Source organism: Prionailurus bengalensis, chromosome B4 (assembly GCF_016509475.1).
Source record: "Prionailurus bengalensis isolate Pbe53 chromosome B4, Fcat_Pben_1.1_paternal_pri, whole genome shotgun sequence".
Taxonomy (NCBI): domain Eukaryota; kingdom Metazoa; phylum Chordata; class Mammalia; order Carnivora; family Felidae; genus Prionailurus; species Prionailurus bengalensis.
The window spans coordinates 131480216-131501144 of NC_057358.1; the positions used below are offsets into that span (position 1 = coordinate 131480216).

Sequence of the window (20929 nt, forward strand, 5' to 3'; positions counted from 1 at the left end):
TAAAAGAAACAAACAGAAGAGATCTAAGTACACATTACGTTACAGCTTTTATTGAGGAATGCAATAAACACACATATCATTTTCCTGTATAATTTTAATGGCCTGCGGGACAGAATTTTAGAAAAGCATCTCAGTCGGCTGAATGATGAGTTTAGGGAAAAAACTGACTCAGCACAAACTCCTCATCCCCCCAGATGAGGTCACTGCAGTTGGGCAAGGTGACTCGAGGTCGTTCACCAAGGCGATCACCAAGCCGAACCGGCTACACCAGATTCCCCTGTCTTTGTCGCTTTAACAGTACGGGGCACTTGGTGGCTCCAGAGGGCGCTATAGACTGGTTCCCCAGAGGACCGCCAGGGGGCGATAGACTGCAACCGACCTAGGTGAGCCGGGGACCGACTCCCCCTGGGAGTGACGTCATCTGGCGATCCCGGGCCGCGGATGCGAAAGTCAGATGAGGGAGATTTCTGATGAAGGGAGAAACGGCAAGAGAAAAGACACCGAGGCTAGGACGTCGGTCCATTCGGCCTTCCCTGATTTCGGATTCCCACTGTTGCCGCCTGGACAGCTCTAAAACAAAAGCCTGACTGTCGCCACCCATGAAACACTGTTAAGGACATCAACATAGCTTACAGAAAAAAAAAAAAATCTAAACACAGACCTGCATGATCTTGCCGCGGCCTAATTCCAGGCCAACGTCCCCTGGAACCCTACTGAAATACTTTCAGTTCTCTAAATTCATCACATTCTCTCTACCCTTTGAACCCTGAAACCTTTGGTTCACTCCACCTGAAATACTGTTCGCACCAGGTTTACGGAGAACTACGTCTGTCTTTCAGCTACATGTCACCTCTGGGACATCTTCCCAGACAAGAGCCCTTCCCTCATCCCCTCTACCCCTCAACTTCAGTTTGGAGTCGGGGGCCCCTTCTGAGTTGCCACACCGTATAGGCTTCCCCTGCCACACTGTAATGAATATCCGGCCTTGCCTTTCTCCTCCAGCGCCCGTCACAGAGCAAAGCAAACGTAGTGTTAATTAAACGATCGCAGAATCAAAGCAGAGATAGCACGGGGTTTAGGCTCTGCCACTAGTGTGACCTCAAACTATCTGGCTCGTGGGTTTGTTGTGGGGGGAGTAAATACATTAATGCATAAAAAGTGCTTAGAAAATGCCTGGAACATTGTAAGCACTCAACAAACTTTGACTTCTTTTCCCAGCGGCCAGTGTCCGTCGTTGCCCTTTTAAGGGACCCTCCCACTTGCCATATAAGCGGAAGTACGCAGTGAGGGTTCCGGAAGTGACCTCAGAGCCCCTCAGAAATATGGCCGCAGAGCATTCTTCCGGAAGCCGTCACGGGCATCTTCGTGACGCAGAACGAGTTAGAGCGTCCCGTGGGGTTACCATGGTGCAGCTCTCAGCCCCCATTCTCTCCGCTTCCTCTCCCGCCTGAGCGCCGGGAACGGGAAGGCGGGCGTCGGGTCCCGCCCGCGACGTAGACACCACCGGGGGGGGGGGGAGGGGTTGGGAGAGCAGGTGACGCTCTAGGCGAGCTCGTACGAGTCTCTATGGTGCCGAGCGCTCCTGTGCGCCGCTCCCGCGAGTCCGGGCGGACGTTGCCCCTTTAATCGGCGGAGGGCGGTGCCGAGGAGGTCCCGCGAGAGCGGCGGGGGGCGGGGGGCGGTGCCGAGGCTGGGGGCCTGTGGCGGATGGAGCCCGCGATGGAGCCGGAGACTCTGGAGGCGCGAATCAGTGAGTGTCCGGGAGGGGCGCGGGCCGGACCGGAACCGGAACCGGGGGCACGAGGCGGGCCCCTTCCCGGCGGGGGCGGGGTACGCGGCGCCCCCTCCCCACGCTCCGCCTCCGGCCCAGGAGAGGCGGCGCCCCGAGCCGGTCCCTCCGACCCTGGGGCGAAGGAAGACCCCCGGCAGCTGCGGGGACCGTCGCTGGGAGCGGGCGCCGCCCACCTATCCGATCCTCGGGCCGGGACCCTCGGGGAGCAGTGAGCTGCGCCCGGCTCTGTCCGTAGAACCCCCAGGACGGAGACTGTAGTCCCCAAAGCCCCGAGGCCCACACTTCTCCCCTGAAGAGTGGGCCCTCCGAGCCCATTCTCTTGGGCCCAGGAGGGAGCAAGCCAGCGGCCCCCAAGGCTGCAACTCAGACCCGGGCGGGAGGGCTCCTACTCTCCGCGGCCCCCAGATCGTCCACTCTGGCTCTGCAGGGCGTGATTCCCTCCTAGCCGTTCCTTGAGTCTGCAGCTCCTCTCAGATTTGCTCGTTTCCTCGCCCAGGAGGGGAGGACTCACTGGCCCATCTGATCCTCCAAGCTCTGGCCGTACAACGAGAAACCTTCAAACCCTATAGGCTGGACAGGGTCCCGTTTGAGACTCCAGAAGTAGTATCAAGCTCTGTATCACTAGCCTCGGCCCAGCCCCTCAGATTCTGTACCTCCACCCAAGACTCTTCCCAGCTCTTGCTGACCTTCCTCCAGAGGCCCCTGAACCCCTTTCTCTGTGGCTTCTCAGGCGCGGGCTGCTATTACTCAGGCTTCTGAATCTCCATAACCACCTGACCTCCCTATCCCACCCTGCTGATGGAGCTCCTCGGCTCTCACAGCTTTCCTACTGGACTCTCTCTCCCTAGGCTAGTGACCGCTCCCTCCCAAGTCTTTCCTCTCCTTGGGCTGCGTCTCTGCCAGGGCCTCAGGGAGACCTCGGTCTGCCTTCAGCTCAGCCCCTTGGCCCCCAGCACACCAGGGAGCTGCACAGGGTGGTTTGGGGTCATGGCCAGCCCTTTTTGAGCCAGTCTCGAGCAGAACTGAACTCTGAGGTTGGCCCCAGAACAACAACATTTCCAGGCGTCTTTCAGAGTCCCGTCTGGCCAGTGGAGGGGGAGGGCATGGAGAGGAGGCACTCAGAGGCCATGGAGACTGTTCCAGAATGCCCAGGTGTCAGCAGCAACTTGGAAGGACGGGCAGGGCCCTGGCAGACAGATCCGACATATCTCAGGACTTGAGGGTGATGCAGAACTGTCTCATGTTTAGCAAAGAACGGGATTTTCCGAGAGTCCAGAAAGAGTCCGATCTGAGAAACAGGAGCCAGGACCCCTGGGTTTGGCCGTAGGGCTGGACTCTAATAGACTGAGGCCAAGATTGTTTTCTCTTTTTCTTCCCCTTTCTGCACTAGCAAAATTGTAAGCTCTTCCCTTGCAGTGGTTGGAGGTAAAGAGTAGCTTCTTGTAGGTAAACGACGATATTGTCACTGCTGTGTAGTGACAGGGGACAGTCATGCTCTATTGTGAAACACTTCCCCCTTGCCCTCCCTGGGTGTTCTCCCTTACTGCCTGCTGGGGATTTGGGGCTCAGGCCAGCGAGGTTGGTCAGCTCTCCTTGGACCCAGCGGCTCTTACTCGGAGCCAGATGCAAGGGAGAAAGCTGATGTCTCATGATGCCACCGCTTTTTCCTCACTGGCTTCTGACTCAGGACAGTTTCTAGAACTAGCTTCTCTGTCCTCACTCAGACTCATGTGTCTGACATTTTTAAAAGACTTCCTGTTTTAGGGTCCCCCAGGCAGATGTCATTGAGAGGGCCAGCTCTAACCCCATTCTATTTTTCTAACTCCAGACTGGTGTTCCCCAGCCTCTGGCCATGTTGCGCACGGGGGGGGGGGGGGGGGGGGGGGGGGGGGGGGGGGGAGGGCGGCGGGAGACAGAGCAGACAGCCACACTTTCCCTTGGTGGGGGGGTGATGGCTATTCCTGGGTGGTCAACAGGGGCTTTCTTTCTCTGAGGCACTAGAGGGCTTTGCAAGGCTCCTGGAACAGAGGTTTCTATCCAGAGAGAAAATGCTTCATTCACATCTCTGCTCAGCTGTACCTCCTCTGAGAGCTCTCCCAGAGAGAGAAGCGCCCCCCCCCCAAAACACTTTCTATACCTTCTCCTTGCTTTGAGTTTCTTTATACTTCATAAGAGTATACAGCGTTATGTGTTTGTTTATCTGAGTAGTTGGTGTTTCTCTTGCTGGGCTGCCAGCTCCAGGAGGGCAGGGATCTTGCCTTGTTCACTCCTGTGGCCCCAGCACTCAAAATATTTATGAATAAATACGAAGTGAATAAATACTGCCAGGCGCCGGGATCCCAGAACTCGACCTCCCACCACAGCATAGGACCCAAGTGGGCAGGCACCACATGTTGGGTCCCAGCCTCCTTCTGGCCACAGATCCTTCTCTGTCCCACCTCCTAGGCTGTGTTTCCACCACACCCCTGCTCAGTATCAGGCTTGAGGCAGAACAGGCCAGAGAGGGTGAAGCTTAGAGACCGGCTCCGGGGAGGTAGGTGGTGGAGATCCAGCTCTCACCTTGCGTAAAGTATTTTGTCATCTAAGTCGGTCCACCTTTCGCTCCAGATTTACAGAGGGGGAGACAGAGGTTCAGGGAAGTTACGTGACCTACTTAACTTAACTGATTGTTTTTTAACCGGCATTGGGTGTCAGGGAGGCGACTGGGCTTGTGTGTCGCCCCCTCCTGTCGAGCTGTTTGCCCTTTCCCGGCCACTACCCACCCCTGGACTCAGACTCCCCCACAACCTGTGCGGGCCGCTGAGCCCTCCTTCCTTCATTTGTTTGCCAAGGGGAAATGGGCGTGTGCACAAGAGGCTGGGATGCGGTGCGACAGCAGGCTTGGGCCCACGATGAAGGTCAGAGCTGGGGGACGAAGAAGAGAGAGCGGATCCAGCAGGGCCGCCCTGGGCAGGAGCCAGGGTTAGGGAAGACTTCGTGGAGGAGGTGATACCTGAGCCACAGTCCTTCCAAGGTCCTTCACGCTCTGCCCTGTGCTCAGTGATCCGCGTCTCTCCTCCTCACACACGGCCCCGTGCTATTCCGAGGCATGCCATCCCCCCCAGCCTGGTTAGCTCCCGCTTGAGCGTTGCCTCTTCCGGGCAGCCTCCCTGGCCCCGAGCCCAACCCGAGTCCCCCGCTCGTGGCTCCTTTGCCTCCCTCTGTCACGCTGTATTGCGAACCTAGCTTCCCTTGGCTCACTTCCCAGCCACATGGCTCCTTGAGAGCGAAACTGTGGCTTCCCCCCCCCCCCCCCCGCCTTAACCTCTGGATCTGAGTGTAAATTCCCTGAGAATTGTGGGAATACTTTTCAGGAGCAGAACTAGAGGAGGTGCGGTCAGGTAGGCAGACAGACGTGCAGCTGCAGAGGCGGGGGCACTAGGGAGTAGGGGAACAGCCCCTGAGCACCATCTCTAAAAGTGGGGCTATTCAGGGAGAGGCTGCAAGGAAAAGCCCGTGGACGGGAGCTCATCTGTCCGTTGACGCCGCTGAAACACCATCCCTCAGGTCTTGAAGCTATTGGAGCAGGAGGTCAAGGGGACTCTTTTTGCCTGTTCGGTCATCCCCTCTATTCCCTATTGACCAACTGTCTTGCCAGAGGAGGAAGTGGGAGAGGCAGGGACGCCTCCCCCAGGCCACGACGGTCCTCTCTCCTACAGACAGAGCCACAAACCCCCTGAACAAGGAGCTGAATTGGGCCAGCATCAACGGCTTCTGCGAACAGCTCAACGAGGACTTTGAGGGGTAGGTGGCCTCCTCTTTTGCTCACCTACGCAACAGAATCTGCCCCGCACCTGCCGCGCCCACGCCAGACCCTGGCCCCCGGGGCAGAGACCTCAGTGGGTCGAGACTCCGCTTCCATTCCTAATGTGCTCACAAATGAACGATGGTAGTGGTCCTTCTGTGCCACCGGTGGGCCACCCGCTAACTGAACCCGTCTTACAGGTGAAGAACCTGAGGCCCAGGGGACTCGCGTTCCCCACAAAGGAAACGGTAGTCCTGGCCTTAAGCCCACACCTCCCTGAGCCCCGGCCAAAGCTTTGTTGGGACGTGCTCCCCAGCTGGGAGGAAGCCAGTAGGCCCTTTGCTCCAGAAAGAACGAGAACCGCCTGCGTTAGAATTACTTGTCAAAAACGCCCCTTTGGGGGCTGTGCGCAGATGGGGGGACTAGACCGGCAGAGGGCTTGGGGTAGATTTGCTGGCAGGCTCCCCAGCTGGTGAAGTTTGAGGAGCGCGGCTTTCCCTCCACCGCACCGCCACCAGTGCGGGCGCTCCGCTCCGGGAGGCCACGCGTACGGTGCGGCACGTGTGATCCAGAGTGCAGCCGCCCGGGTGCGAGTCCCGCCCCTCCGTTGGCTGGGTCAGCTGGGCAAGCCTCCGTCCCTTCTCCTGTCACGTGGGGGCGATGGTCCGGCCTGCTTTGGAGGGCCGGAATGAAGGTCGGGCACGAAGATGCACGTGAGGCACCTCGTACATCATCAGCACTCCGTGTTAGTTGTCGCCGTCACCGGTGACAGGCCTCTTCCGATCCAGCAGACGATGTCACCACCTTCACCGTGAAGGTGCTCTGATTTCTCCCAGCAGAACGTCCTGTGCCCCCTCGAATTCCCAGGGAGCCATGTCCGCCCTTCCTTCATGGCACATGGGACCCTCGAGAAGGCCGTGGTCCCCTCTCCAGCTCACAGTTCTCGGTAACGCCAGGAGAGGAACCGAGCTCGTACCTTTCGAGGGTCCCTGGCCCCTACTCCCTGTCTGCCCCTGCCCTGTCCTGCTACAGCCTCCGGGCCTCTCCAGTCGGAGAAGGGGCAGGGCCTTTGCATCTACCCCACCAAGCCACCAAGGGCTGTGCTCCCAGCCGGGGGGTGTGGCTGCCCTCCCCAGGGTTGCCTCGGGCTCTAGCCGTTTGGGCTTTGTGCTGTTCCTCTTGCCCAGGCCCCCGCTTGCCACCCGGCTGTTGGCTCACAAGATCCAGTCACCGCAGGAGTGGGAAGCGATCCAGGCGCTGACGGTGAGAAGGGGAGAAAGGGTGTGCCGGCTGTCCCCAGACCATGTGGGTGGCCCCCCAGGGAGGCCAAGACTGAGGCGTTTGGTTTGTTTTGTTTTGTTTTCTTCAGTGCTTGAGCAGGGGAGGCGGGGGAGAGTGCGGAGAGAGGGAGAGAATCTTAAGCACTTAAGCAGGCTCCGCGTGGAGCCCGATGCAGGGCTCCATTCCACAACCCTGGGATCATGACCTGAGCTGAAATCAAGAATTGGACACTCTTGACTGAGCCAGCCAGGCGCCCCCACATCAGGCTCTTCTTTAGAGCCCAAGGGAAGGGTGCCAGAATGGCCTAGATTGGGGGTCTGGGCTGGCCCCTAGGAGCTCACAGCCTCCCACCCCAGCCCTGCACAGTTAGGCCTTGCGTGGGGAAGAAGCCCCTTAGGATCATCTGGCCCACGGGTTCCCTGCTCCAGCTCTGCGTCAGATCTCTGGGAGGCCAGTTAACTACTGAATGAGGGCCCCCCCACCAGGCCTGCTGAATCTGAGTTCCTTTGGCATCTGCACCCAGGAATCTGCATGCCTGTAAAGCTCCCCAGGTGCCTTGTAGAGTTAACTCAGCCCATCACTGGTCTCCAGCCCCAGGACAGTGCCGTCCTCCCCAAAGGCGGTTCAAGGGCTGACGCTGGACTCAGGCCAGAGTTTTTGAAGCTAGGTCAGCAGAAGCGGGGGGGGGGGGGGGGGGGGGAGGGTGCACTGTCTGTGGCCCCCAGGCACGGGCCACATAGCAGCTCACCATAAAGCAAGGCCAACCTCAGAGGGTAAACGTTTTTCTCTTAGTGGTTATGTATTTGTTTTAACAAGATAGGGTTGTTGTTTTTGTTTTTTGTTTTCTCGACTATGGGCTAGTCCTACGATTCCACGAATATGTACTGTAAGGCAAGGTAAATGGTGCCCGTTGAAGTTTAAAAAACTACCAAAGGGGCGCCTGGGTGGCTCAGTCATTCAGGCGGCTGACTTGGCTCAGGTCATGATCTCACGGTCCGTGAGTTCTAGCCCCGCGTCGGGCTCTGTACTGACAGCTCAGAGACTGGAGCCTTCTTCGGGTTCTGTGTCTCCCTCTCTCTCTAGCCCTCCCCCATTTGCGCTCTGTCTCCCTCTGTCTTTCAAAAATGAATTAATGTTAAAAAACAAAAATTTTTTTTAACTACCAAAGAAAAATAATAGGAAAATCATTCACAAGTGGTGCTCAGATGTGGCCAGGCTGTGGAGGGGCCCCCTCGATGCTGCTGTCACCGGCCCTCGAGGGCACCCGCCCCGCCTCGTGTCCTCAGGAGTCATTCTCTCCCTCCGAATGCCCATCCCTGGGCTTCCATGCCCTGGTCATGGTTTGGGGGCGGGGGAGGCTGCCTCCTCTGACCCTCCCTGGGGTTCCCCCCCCACCCAGGTACTAGAAACGTGCATGAAGAGCTGTGGCAAGAGGTTCCACGATGAGGTGGGCAAGTTCCGCTTCCTCAACGAGCTCATCAAGGTCGTGTCTCCCAAGGTGGGTGCTCCCAGCCTGAGCTCAGGCCTGCGCCATCAATGGGGGCGCATTGAGGAAGGAGGACCCCCTGTGGGAGGCAACTGACTGCCCTCATCCTGGGGGCTCCCACTGGGGTTCCCACTTCTGCTCAGTTGGAACTCTGCCTGGCATAAACACAGACCCTTCCTCATGCTCCTTCACAGCTGAGTCCGGGATAGCGGGGTGTCTAGAAGGAGGGCTACCAGGCCACCCGGTGGCTGGTGGCTCTGGAGCCACTCTTGGGGCCGCTCAGGCTTAGTGAGTAATGACCGTAGGACATAACGCGCAGCTGCTGGGCCAGCTTCCCCAGCACGGCCACTCTGCCCGTGACCTCTCCCCACCTGGGTCTCCACTGGAGGGTCTCCCTGTCCCCACCCCTCAAGAGTGGCCTCCTTGAGGCCTTGGATGCTGAGGACCCAAATCTGAGTGGCGGAGCCTGCTGATGGCCTTGGCCCGTTTGGGGTGCTCCCTTAGGGCATGTGCATATTTGATGCCCCTTGGGTGAGATCCCACCCCCTATGCTCTTCCTTGTCACACCCCTCTCCTGACCAGAGCAGCTGAGTGTCCCAGCTGGCCCCCCATTCTCTTCCCAGGAGGCGACTAGTGTGAGATCCAGTTCCCTCAGCCTAGTTTGCTGCTGAGAGAGACTGTGCGTGGGGCCCAGGGCTGAGCTCGGTTCCACACCTGCCCCTTCCCTGGCCAGCCCCAAGCCAGGTGGCTCCTTCCTGAGGTCACAGAGTTAAGCCATAGCGGACTGGCCGGAGGCAGGCGCTGGGCTCTGCGCCTTACCTGTGTCAGCCCCGCATCCTTACCGTGATGCCACCGCCGACATCCCCACCTGACAGGTGGGGAAACAGACACTCAGGGCTGGCCCGGCTAGTGCGCGGCAGAGCTAGGAGGTGAGCTCAGTCCGCCAGGCTGGTTGGGTGGGACGGAAGGGCCCCGCAGGCCGAGGCTCCCAAGGGAGTCCTGGGGAGGCAGCCAGGTTGCGGCTGGGGTTGGGGCGACAGGGATTGGGGCCGGACGACGGCAAAGGCCTGCCCTCCCCTCGGTCTCTGAAGTACCTGGGCTCTCGGACATCAGAGAAGGTGAAGAACAAGATCTTGGAGCTCCTTTACAGCTGGACAGTCGGCCTGCCCGAGGAGGTGAAGATTGCAGAGGCCTACCAGATGCTGAAGAAGCAGGGTGAGGCACCAGAGGGGGGGCCGTGACCAGCGCCCCCTTCCCTCTTCCCCGAGCTGGGGCTCCGGCAGCTTCTGGCGGCAAGGTCATGGCTCTGCCCTTTAACTTCTCAAGAACATAGAGCTATGGGGCCTTTTTATGGCTCTGTCTGAAGCTAGGTTGGGTGGAGAGAAGGTGAGTGTGGGTCAAACTTCCCCTCAGAGAGTGGCCCCCATGGAGTGGCCTCAAAACGTGGGTGCCTAAATGCCACCACGCAGTTTGACATTGTAGTTCAGGAGCCGATCGTGGCCCACTGGAGTCCAGAGCCAGCATGCAGGAGAGACTGTCCTCCACCCTCCATTCTACCCTGCCCCACCCCCCCACCCACCCCCCCCCGCCCAGTTCCATTCCACACTCTGGCCCTGGGCACGGTTGACGGCCTTCCCACCACCGTCTACTCCAGGGATCGTGAAGTCAGACCCCAAGCTTCCAGATGATGCTGCCTTTCCCCTTCCTCCTCCACGACCCAAGAATGTGATCTTTGAAGATGAGGAGAAGTCTAAGGTGAGCTTCCAGGGAGGGGGAGATGAGGACCTTCAGGCCCACTTGGCCATGAATTCCAGGCCCGGCCACGAATTCCAGGCCCTGCCCTGAAGCAGAGGCTCGTGCTGAGCACAGTCATGCAGCGGGTGACAGGCACGGTTTATCCAGCACTTCTGTGTGCTGAGTACCTCCCGTCCAGTGCCCCTGCATTTAATAAACACAAGAGCGTGTCTGGTGTCCCTGGGATTGGTCTGAGGGCATTTTATAGGCTGGGCAGGAGTTTGTGTATTTTTGTCTTTGACCTTTTCAATGATAATTTTATTAACTTCGTGTTAAAGAAATCATGTGCTCACGGGCAAGAAATTAAACAGCCCAGAGGAGGTAAGATAAAAAGTAAAAGCTCCTATCCACCTAGTCCCAACCCCCAGAGGGCTCGTGCTGTTGAGTTGCTGGCACATCCTTTGGGAAAGATTCCCTCACGATGGTGCTCCCACATCTGGTGCCATCCATCAAGAACTTCTTTGGGGAGCACTCGCGTGCAATGCCTCGGGTGTCCTGACGGCCACCCCATCAGGTGTCGGTGGAGGCTCACTGTTTCATGGAGAGCTTAATAAGTGCCTTGTGTCCCTCGGCCAGGAAGTGGGGAACCGGCACATGACCCCGGGCCTGGCACTGGGGTCACTGTCATGCCCCCCGTGTCCCTGCAGATGCTGGCCCGCTTGCTGAAGAGCTCCCACCCCGAGGACCTCCGAGCAGCCAACAAACTCATCAAGGAGATGGTTCAGGAGGTGATCGCCAAGCCCGCGGTGCAGGGAGGAGGCAGAGTGGGGACTGGAGCGGGGCCGCCGAGGCGGGGTTGTGTGTATGCCTACGGGAACCCTGCGGCGACCCAGCCAGAGGGCTGTCACAGCCAAGAAAGAGCTGACGGATTGGGGGGCCCCAGGGGACAGAGCCAGGACCGGTGTAGCGGGGAGAATGTCCCAGCAGCTGAGCTGACCTGCTCAGGTTGGGCTTCTGCGAGGCTGCCTGCCTCTTCTGTGATAAGGAAATAGAAATCAGGCCTTGCTAAGTGAAACGTACTCATATGTGCTTACTTATCATAAAGAGGGAACGCTGCGCACTTAATATCCAAGCAAGTATCCGTATGTCGTGGGTACGGGCTGAAACTTTTTTATTTGATGAGGGTAGGCCATCAAAGCTTCAGCCTAGAGACCTACAGGGAGGAAGTCCTAGGCGGTGTTCTGAAGGGCAAGCTGCGTGTCCTCATAGCACAGGGAAAGTCAAGGGTGGCCCCTTTCGAGGAGGGTGATTGTGTCCAATGGCGCAGCGCAAGCCCACCTCTCGTCCCGCGAGGGAGGGGCGTGCATGGTAAGCCCAGGAGCACGGGACGGTGGGGTCACTGGAGATGGTGTCTGAGGGCCCCGGAGATTCTGACAGGCCCGTGCAGAGGCCTGGGACCTGAGGGCGTCGGCAGGAGGAGAGGACGTGAGCTCAGGGTCGGCAGAGGGCTTCTTGGACTGGAATGCCCTGGCCTGGGCACGAGCACCTCGTGGCAGGGTCTAGTCTCACACCGAGCCAGGAGACTCTGGAGTGCTGTAGGCAGTGCCTGGCTGAGAGCAGGCATGACCTGGGCTTTCTGGGGCTGATGCCTCCCTAGGACCAGAAGCGGATGGAGAAGATCTCAAAGCGGGTGAGTGCCATCGAGGAGGTGAACAACAACGTGAAGCTACTGACCGAGATGGTGATGAGCCACAGCCAGGGCGGCGCCTCTGCCCGCAGCAGTGAGGACCTCATGAAGGTACGCCTGCCTCTGCCACCGGGGTCCCCTCTCCGGGTCCCCGCCGGCTTGACCCACCCGCCCTCCTGTCCCCAGGAGCTGTACCAGCGCTGTGAGCGGATGCGGCCCACACTCTTCCGACTGGCGAGTGACACAGAAGACAATGATGAGGCCCTAGGTGAGCGCTGGGCGGTCAGCCCTGTCCCTCCGACCCCTCCCCTGCTCCCTTCCTAGGACTTGCTAACTATCTGCAGTTGGCAGGACCCACCACCAGGGGGCCCCCCTCCTCCAGCCCCGACCTTGGGTTTCTCCACATCGAGGAAGCGGATAGCAGGGGCTGATATGGTCATAAGACCCTACGGGCCAAGCCTCTACTCAAGCCCACGAGCTGAACAAGCTGAAAGGGGAAGAATTGTCCCCATTTCACAGCTGGGGCTCTGGGAGGGAAGGGACTTGCTCAGATCACAGAGCATAACAGTGGCCGAGCCACGGTGGACCAGGGACTCCCTCCGGACACTGCCTCCCTCCCTGCTAAGGGCTAGAAACTGAGGGCAAATCCCACAGGCCTCAACGGTTCCAGCGCGGGGCCCCATGACTCTGTCACAGCCACATATCGGGTTGTCATCCTTATTCTCTGCTACCATGTCAGCCAGTCTCCGGGGCAGCAGTCTGGGAACCATATTAGCCCTTGATTCGGTGGGAGTTCACTGAGTGCCTCCCAGGTGCCAGGCACCTGGTCCTTGCCCAGGAGACTTACTGCCCAGACTCCTCTAAGCCTTGGCCCCTAAAGGGATAATATTGGTAAGGGCCTAGTTTGTGCCAGGCACTATTGAAGGCCCTGGGGCCATGGCAGTGATTAAAATCAACAAACGCCAGGGCCGTCTGGCTGGCTCAGTCAGAAGAGCATGCAACTCTTGGTCTCGGGGTTGTAAGTTCGAGCCCCGCGGTGGGTGTAGAGATTACTTAAAAATAAAATCTTTTAAACAAAAATCGGCAAAAACCATATTCTCCATGGAGCTTGTAGCCTAACGAGAGGAGAGAGGCAGCGGGCAGTGACCGTTTGTCAGATGGTGGTCAGTGACGTGGAGAACAGCCGGCAGGGAGGGGACTGGGGAGTGGGGGTGAGGAAAGAGCTCCAAAGACCCCAAGGCAGGAAGGAACGAAGCCACGCAGAGACGCGAGGGGCATCCGCACGGCAGAGCCAGTGTGGAGGCTGAGGCCAGAGCATGCCGCCGTGTTCGGGGTGGTGGGGACGGTGGACGAGGACGGGCGGTAGAGGGTCTGAGTGAGTCGAGCAGACGGGACGCCCCCAGCCCCAGCCCCTCGCCAGGGCTGCGGTAGACGCAGGGACCTCCTCTCCCCCCGGAGGCCCCCGTGTTCCCTCAGCCTAGTGTCTCCCCTCCTGCCCCTTCCAGCCGAGATCCTGCAGGCCAACGACAACCTCACCCAGGTGATCAACCTGTACAAGCAGCTGGTGAGGGGCGAGGAGGTCAACGGTGACGCCGCAGCGGGCTCCATTCCGGGTGAGGAGACAGCCGGGGGCGGGCCGCCAGGCGGGAGTGGCACAGAGCCCAGGGCGGAGCACTGGCTCCAGAGCTGGGGGCTGGGAGTGCCAGGGTGACCCTGGCCCCTTAAGACGAGGAAGGCCCCCGGGGACAGAGCCTGGGGGGAGTCTCTGCCAGGGCTGCAGCTGTGGGGGGAGGAAGTGAACACGGGGCAGAGGGGGAGGGAGGCAGGGTTCGGCAAGGACAAGAAGAAGAAGGAAGGCCTTTCTTTCACTTGATAAAGCTGGCACCTGTCGTGCGGGGCTGGATGGCACCCTCCGCGCTTGGTTTCCTTGCCACGAGGTGCGAGCGAGGGGTTGACACCTAAACGTGGCAGGCTCGGCCCCAGTCAGGGTAAAGCGACAGCCCTGGGGACGCACACACAGAAAGGCTTCGAACGGGCCCGGTTGGGCGGCAGTGGGGGTGGACGCTACCACGGAAGCAGCCGCGTGTAAGTGAGGCTTCAAAGGATGGGAGGCAGTTCGCCAAGTGGAGAGAAGGAGCGAATAGGACAGAAGGAACTCCCTGTGCTAGAGAAAGGGCCTGGTGGCAGATTTCGGGGGCAGGGCAGCCTGGCCAAGGAGGGGGAGAGAAGCAGGAGGGCTGTGAGCGGGTGGCGGGGTGGGGGGGGCAGCAGGCTGGCCTCCAAGAGCCTGAGCGTCCTCCAGGCAGGACGGGCCTGACTCTCCTTTCCTCTCAGGGAGCACCTCGGCCCTGCTGGACCTCTCAGGCCTGGATCTCCCTCCCGCGGGCACCACCTACCCTGTCATGCCCACCCGCCCCGGTGACCCGGCCAGCCCCGAGCAGCCTAGCACCTCCGTTTCCCTGCTCGACGATGAGCTCATGTCTCTGGGTGAGGAGGGGGCTGGGCCCAGAGGAGGGCGGGCTGGCTGCGGGGGGTTGGGAATGGGGGGGGACATGCCCGCAGCATGTGAGGCAGCCTGGATCCCACGAGTCCCGTGGAGGGTGTTGTGGGCGTTAGGCCCATTTCACAGCCCAGGAGACTGAGGCTCAGGGAAGTTAAGGAGTTGTCACCAGATCTTCCAGTCAGAGGGTGAGACCGGCCAGCCTCTAAACCGACCTCTGCCAAGCCCGCCACACCTCGGCTCTGGTGGCCTGAGGGAAAGCCGGCGAGATGTCTCCGCGGCAGGTTAGAGCCTAGAATTGGGAGCCGCCCGGCAGACGGTCCCCCCCCCCCACACTTGAGAGGGAGAGGGGCAAAGAGGGAGAGGCCAGGCCCCGTAGCTCCAGAAGCTCCAGGGAAGCCGGTGTCAGAGCACCAGGCGCCCCGCGCCTCCAGCCGGTCCCGGACTACGGGTTCCAGAGCCACAGGGAACCAGGCGCACGCCTGGGGAGGACGCAGGGGGCACCCAGCCGGCCAGGCAGTCCTCAGGATTCCAGCTTCCGGCACAGCCCCCTCTGAGAGCTTGAAGCGGGAGGACGCGGTGACAGCCTCTTCACAAGGGCCCTGAAGTTACTTAAAAAAAAAAAGAGAGGTTGAGGTCTGTGAAAAGAATCTCGAAAGTTACGTTGGGGAACTGACTTGGAAGCCAGGAGTCAGACCGTGAGCCAGTTCTGAGGTAAAAACCAGACCCGACGGACCAGAAGCGTCGGTGCGCCTGCATGCCGGGCGAGCGGCTTCCCTCACCCCTGCTGCCGCACCGTCTGAACGCAGACCACCCTCCTCCCACCACGGGAGTGGGTGCCACCAACGTCCCCGCTTTCCAGACGCGAAAGGACGGCTCCCAAGGCTTTAGGAAGGCTAGGTGACGTGCCCAAAGGGGGGCACGCGAGTCAGGACGAAGCGCTCGGTTTCTGACGCCTTCCTCTGAGCCTCTTTGCTGCTCTGACTCGCTTGGCGGCCAGGAAAGGGACATAAGGACCGGGAGTGCATCGTGAGGGATGAGGGGACGACAGAGCAGGACGAGCTCCCCTCTGGGCCCCGCGGCTGGCGCCCTCTCCAAGGGGGTCTGCCCACAGCGTGTCCGTGGGCCCGCGTACACATCCCATCCGCCTGCCCCCTTTCCGTTCCTAGCTGGGGGTGCCTCAGGGAGAGGGAGGCCTGACCTGTCTTACAGAGAGGGAAGGATGGTCCGGTGACAGAGCGCACACGGGCTCATCTTCCCCAGCAGAGCCGGGACCGGGCAGCAGCTGCCCGACTGGGCCCGGCCCCCAGCGAGCTGCTGCCGCAAAGCCACCTTCTCACGAGAAGCAAGGTGTGCTTCGTACTTCCTGTCCCCAAGTTGCTTCAGCAGAGCCCTGAGCCTCCGGCATCTGTTGGTTTCTACTCAAAGGGAAAGGAAATGTGGGAACAGGAACCAGAAGGGCCAGGGCAGCACCCGCCCAGCCTGGGGGAATAGAGGAAGCCCTGGGACCACAGGGTCGGGGGGGCTCGTCCTAACCGGCTCTTGTGGCAGGAAGGGCGAAGGGTGGGGGCGGGGCAGGCAGCGGGGACTTCCCGTCCGCCACTGTTGAGGCACTTCATCACATCGGCCTCCTTTATTAGTCAAGACGGTCCCCTCAAGTCTTACAGATGAGGCCCAGGGAGGTGGGCACCCACCCGAGGTCACACGGCCAAGCGGCAGAGCTGTGTTCAGACTCCAGCAGCGAGGCCACGTTCTGTCCGGGGCCGGATGCTGCCACTTACCGGCTGTGTGGCGTTGGGCAGGTTACTCACCGGCCTCAGTGTCCGCTTTGTCAGCCCCAAAAGAGGGATGACAGCCCCACGCGCACTCATCAGGATTGTTTGAGGATCGAGTGAGCCCCGCGTCTGAGGTGCCCGACGCTTCCGGGCGTGTGACAACAGTCACCGCTCGGTTGTCCCTGCTCTCGGAGAGGTGTGCCCAGAGGAAGAGGCCCGGCAATCAGAGCCTCCGGTGCCTTGCCAGTGCCTCTCAGCTCTTCAGGCTGCACCTCACCGATTCGGGATTCGCTGGCAACGGGCTAACTTGTCTTCTGTGGATAAAACCTGGGGCGGACTTGGCCCAGGGCGTGCTTCGGGTCAGACCGGGTGGGTGACCCCCTGCCCTCTGCGAGTCGGCAGGCTAATGAGCGGAGCCATCCAGAGGGCCCACGGCTGTCCTTGGCGCCAGCCGGCCAGCCCTGTCGGCGCGGCCGGAGCAGATGGGGCCTTTAGAGCCTGCCCCCGTTCAGCCCTGCAGCCGTGTCCCCGGGGACGCGGCAGCCCAGCCCAGCCTGGCTGCTCAGAGTCTGGGGTGCCGCCTGCCCCCTGGCGCTCGGAGGCCGTGGCCGCGTGGGGGCAGAATGCCGACCCCTGCCCGTGGACCCACCCCCGGCGTCTCCCACTCCGTCCTCCCTTCCCGCCACCCCTGGGTCCCCGGCGCCGGCTGACCGCGAAGACAAAAGTCCCGACGTCCGTAGTTGAGGTGGCTTCGGAGTGCAGGAGTGGAAGCATAAGTGGGCGTGGGGAATGGGCCTTTAGGATCTTTGGTTCCTGCTTCTGCTCTGCTGCCGGTTCCCTCTGAAAGTGGGTTTTCTCGTCTGAGCTAAGCCTCTTGGAGCGATACAGGGGGCAGGGCGGGAGCCACAGACCCCAGGCCAGCACGCAGCCCCCCAGCTCCCTTGCTTCGGAAGACCTCCAGCTCCTTTACGTCTGTCTTGCTTCCCTTCAGGCCTAAGCGATCCCACACCCCCTTCGGGCCCAGGCTTGGATGGTGCTGGATGGAATAGCTTCCAGGTAGGAGGGCCAGGAACCAGCACGACCCATCCTGAGGTAGGGTGGCTGGGACAGGCAGCCTGCAGCGGGCAGTGCAGAAAGAGGGCCCTGGGGCAGGGGTCCCCGGGGCTGAGGCTCCTGTCCTGACCTGGGGGTCCCCGGGCAGGCATTCTCTCCTCAGCTCCACACGGTCTCTTTGCGAGTCACCGTTGAGATGAGATGAGGTTCCCGTTCCTTTTCTCCTGGTGGTGACTTTAAGGTCCCTGGAACGTGCTGGTTTCTAGAGTAGACCCCGCAGACCAGGCCGGCCCATGAGACGGGCGCAGGCCAGCAGGAGTGTCGTCCCCTTCCCTGCTGCTGCTTCCCCAGATGTCACCCGCAGGGAGGGGCAGGGGCCTCAGGGCAGCGCCAGGCGACCCCGACCCCTCTTCGGCACCACCCTACCCACCTGCGTGCTTTGTGTGCCCAACAGTCGTCTGATGGCGCAGAACCCCCCGCCCCGCCTCGGGTCCCCAGCGCAGACAGCCAGGCCCCGGCACCGACGTCTCTGCCGGCGAGCAGCGGTCTGGACGACCTGGACCTCCTGGGGAAGACCCTCCTGCAGCAGTCCCTGCCCCCGGAGTCCCAACAAGTGCGGTGGTGAGGGCACAGCCTGGCTGGGGTGGGGTGGGAGTGTCACCCGCCCCCAACAGCATCCGCTTCCGGGCTCTCCCAGGCCCCGCGGCCAGAGGCCCGGTGCCCGCGTGCTCCCGTGGGCAGCCGTGGCTAACGGACCACCGCGTGCCAAGCACTGCACTGGTCGTGAGGGAGGCAGCGGTGCCCGAGGCAGGTGCAGGGCCCATCCCGCGGAGCACAGAGCCGCGTCCCACCGGGCAGGGGCGGGGGACAGGAGCTGCCTGTTCCAAGGTGAGGAGACCAAGGCCAGAGAGACAGGGAGGCCTCTGAGCCGGCCACCGGGGACAGCTGGGAAGCCCGGCCTCTCCTGTGCCCCCGATCTCTCGGCCCCCGAAGATTCACCCCCCCCCCAATGCCACGTCCCCCAACAAGGGAGAAGCAGCAGCCAGCCCCCCGGCTCACACTCCGGGACCTACAGAATAAAAGCAACTGCAGCTCAACCAGCTCCAGTGCCACCGGCCTCCTCCACGCGGCGTCCCCCGAGCCCCCTGGGCCTCCGCAGCAGCCCACGACGACCGAGCTGTCGCTGGCCAACATCACTGTGCCCCTGGAGTCCATCAAACCCAGTGAGTGGGCCGGGGGTGCGAGCGGGTCGAGGCTGGGCCGGGTCAGCACGCCGCCCAGCAGCACCCCCCCCCCCCCCCCCCGCCTTGTCCCATTGGGAGCGCGTGCCGCTGCGTGACCCAGGGAGGAGCTCTGGGCAAGACCCTTGTCCTTCGCGGGCCCCCTGCTTCATCCTTCCCAGAGCGAGGGCAGCGTGCTCTGCACGGTCCAGGCCTCCACAGGCAAGACGACTCCTTACGCTGGCTGCCGGGTACTCCCTCCCCAAGAAGGCAGGACCAGGACATAGAGGTCCCGGGTCTCTCCAAGGTCACGAAACCGAGCCAGGATAAGGATGTAGGTCCAAGTCCGAGCTTCTGCTGCCCAGGGGCAGTTGGGGACCACTCACAGCCCAGGTCAGACGGATGAAGACTGGCCGGTCATCTCGGCCTTGTCCGTCTTGTGGGTGCACCTTGACCGAGGGCATCACCCCTTCAGTGTCCCCAAGAAGTGGCCGATGGTGCCCCTCTCTTACCAGTAGGGAAGGCCCCGAACACCGGAGTGACTGTGCTAGAGTCACACGGTGAGAGGTTGACTCCAGCTCACCCATAGGCCTTCACTCCAGCACTCCAGGGCCATAGTCCCACGGCCCTGGGGGATCCCTCGCCGTCACTCAGCCCGGGGCGTGCGTGTCTTGCCTCCACCGACACGGTAGAAGTTCGCCCGCCCCGTCCGCGTGCCGGTCTGTACCCGTAGCCCCACTGCTTCCGGGGTAAAGGCGAGGACCTGAGTTTGTGGATTCGAGTGCCTGCTGGGAGCCGGCTGGATGTGCTTGGGCTCGGGCCTGGCACCCCCCCCCCCCCCCCCCCCCCACATCGCCCTGTCCCCTTTCCCCTGCCAGGCAGCATCTTGCCAGTGACGGTGTATGACCAGCATGGCTTCCGGGTCCTCTTCCACTTTGCCCGCGACCCGCTGCCCGGACGCTCGGACGTGCTGGTGGTGGTGGTGTCCATGCTGAGCACCGCCCCCCAGCCCATTCGCAACATCGTTTTCCAGTCGGCTGTCCCCAAGGTGACAGGAGCGTGCCTCCTTCCTCTCAAGGCAGGGTGACCCGGGGCTGGACGGGGAGCCAGCCGGTGGGGGGGCAGGGGGCAGGGGATGGAAGGGAACCCAAGGACAGAGCCCCTGGCCCCCTAGAGGAGCTGGCAGGGAGACTGGGCCTGGTCCCTCAGAGGGTGGGGACAAGAAGCGAGGGGCTCAGCTGGGTCCCGTCCCGCCCTGCTGTCCGCAGGTCATGAGAGTAAAGCTGCAGCCGCCCTCAGGCACGGAGCTGCCGGCGTTTAACCCCATCGTCCACCCCTCGGCTATCACCCAGGTCCTGCTTCTCGCCAACCCCCAGAAGGTGAGGGGCCCGGCTGTGACGACGCGCCGCTGTGGGGGTGGGGGCGGCCCCTTCTCTCGCTCTGACCCTCCGCGTTCACTGTCTCTGCCCCAGGAGAAGGTTCGCCTCCGCTACAAGCTTCTCTTCACCATGGGCGACCAGACCTACAACGAGATGGGGGATGTGGACCAGTTCCCCCACCTGAGACCTGGGGAAGCCTCTAGAACAGGGAGGGGCAGGGGAGAGGAGGGGGGAACAGGACTGGCCACTGTCTGGCCTGCGGGGGGAAGGCCGTGGTGGCCTAGGACACCCTATGTTCCCACGGCGACATCCCCTGGGCCTGGTGCTTCTCCCCTCACCCCTGCGGCCCTCTCTGTACTCGTCTCCTCCCCTGCGCAGATGGACCCAGCCGAAGACTGGGCCTGGGTTTGCACTGCTGGGGACCTTGGCCACAGGGGAGAGCCTAGAGCAGGGAACGGCTGTCTGGCCCTGGAAGGACTTGGGGTCGTGGGGGAGAAGCATGGCTATCGGGCAGGGGCCAGGACCTCAGGCCCAGCCCTGACCCCAGCCTGGGGTGGGGTCATCCCCACCCGTCTCTTATGCCTTATGGGAAGGCCCAGCCATAACTTGGGGGCCATGCTGGAGCGGGAACCAGCTCAGGCCTCCTCCGTAGGAACCGGGTGACTGGCGGGGGGGTGACGCCTGCACCCCCAGCTCTTTGCACTCTCTGCTGTGTGGTTTGACTCTCTTTGCTTTTCTTTCTCAGTGGCCCTGTGGTCACCATCTCAGGGGGCCCGGTTGGGGGAGCCCCACCCGTCCCCGACTCCTCGTGGGGCTTTCGCTCCACCCGCCCGCCCCCTTGGCCATCAGGCTTCTTGCGGGGCTGTGGGGGCTGTGACTGCTGGCCCCCCGAAGGTCACGCCAGAGCCGGGTGGCCCCAGCTGGAGGCTCAGGGCCACTGGGGTTCCCGGTGCGTCCCCTTCAGTCCCTGGCCTCTGCCGGGGCCTCCTGTGGGCAGCTCACCTCTGCCCGTCCGTCTGTCTGTGGGCAGAGTGGGGCCCGCGTGTGAGTGAGAGCGGGAGTATTTATGGAAATAAAACGTCCTTTTTCCTGGACCAGCTGCTCTCCTGGCCCTTCTGAGGTGGAGGGTGATGGGGGGCCAGGAGTGGGAGGTCCCGGGGGCCGCCCGGTAGACCTCTCCGGCTCTGTCTGTGGCCATCAAGCTGTGGTTCCTGTCCTCACCACCCCCGAGCCCTTCA

General features: G+C 61.6%; 1 protein-coding gene across 1 annotated transcript; it reads left to right on the forward strand.

The window, feature by feature from the left end:
• Positions 1–1521: 1521 nt before the first annotated feature.
• Positions 1522–19909, forward strand: GGA1 (golgi associated, gamma adaptin ear containing, ARF binding protein 1). Its single transcript, XM_043562512.1, is given in 18 exon segments — positions 1522–1750; positions 5491–5575; positions 6764–6839; positions 8257–8355; positions 9435–9558; positions 9998–10098; positions 10785–10865; positions 11735–11875; positions 11951–12032; positions 13270–13377; positions 14099–14251; positions 17031–17095; positions 17547–17713; positions 18122–18315; positions 19191–19360; positions 19581–19691; positions 19785–19860; positions 19863–19909. Coding segments are annotated over 18 exon segments (1908 nt in total). The 5' UTR covers positions 1522–1707; the 3' UTR covers positions 19895–19909.
• Positions 19910–20929: the final 1020 nt, after the last annotated feature.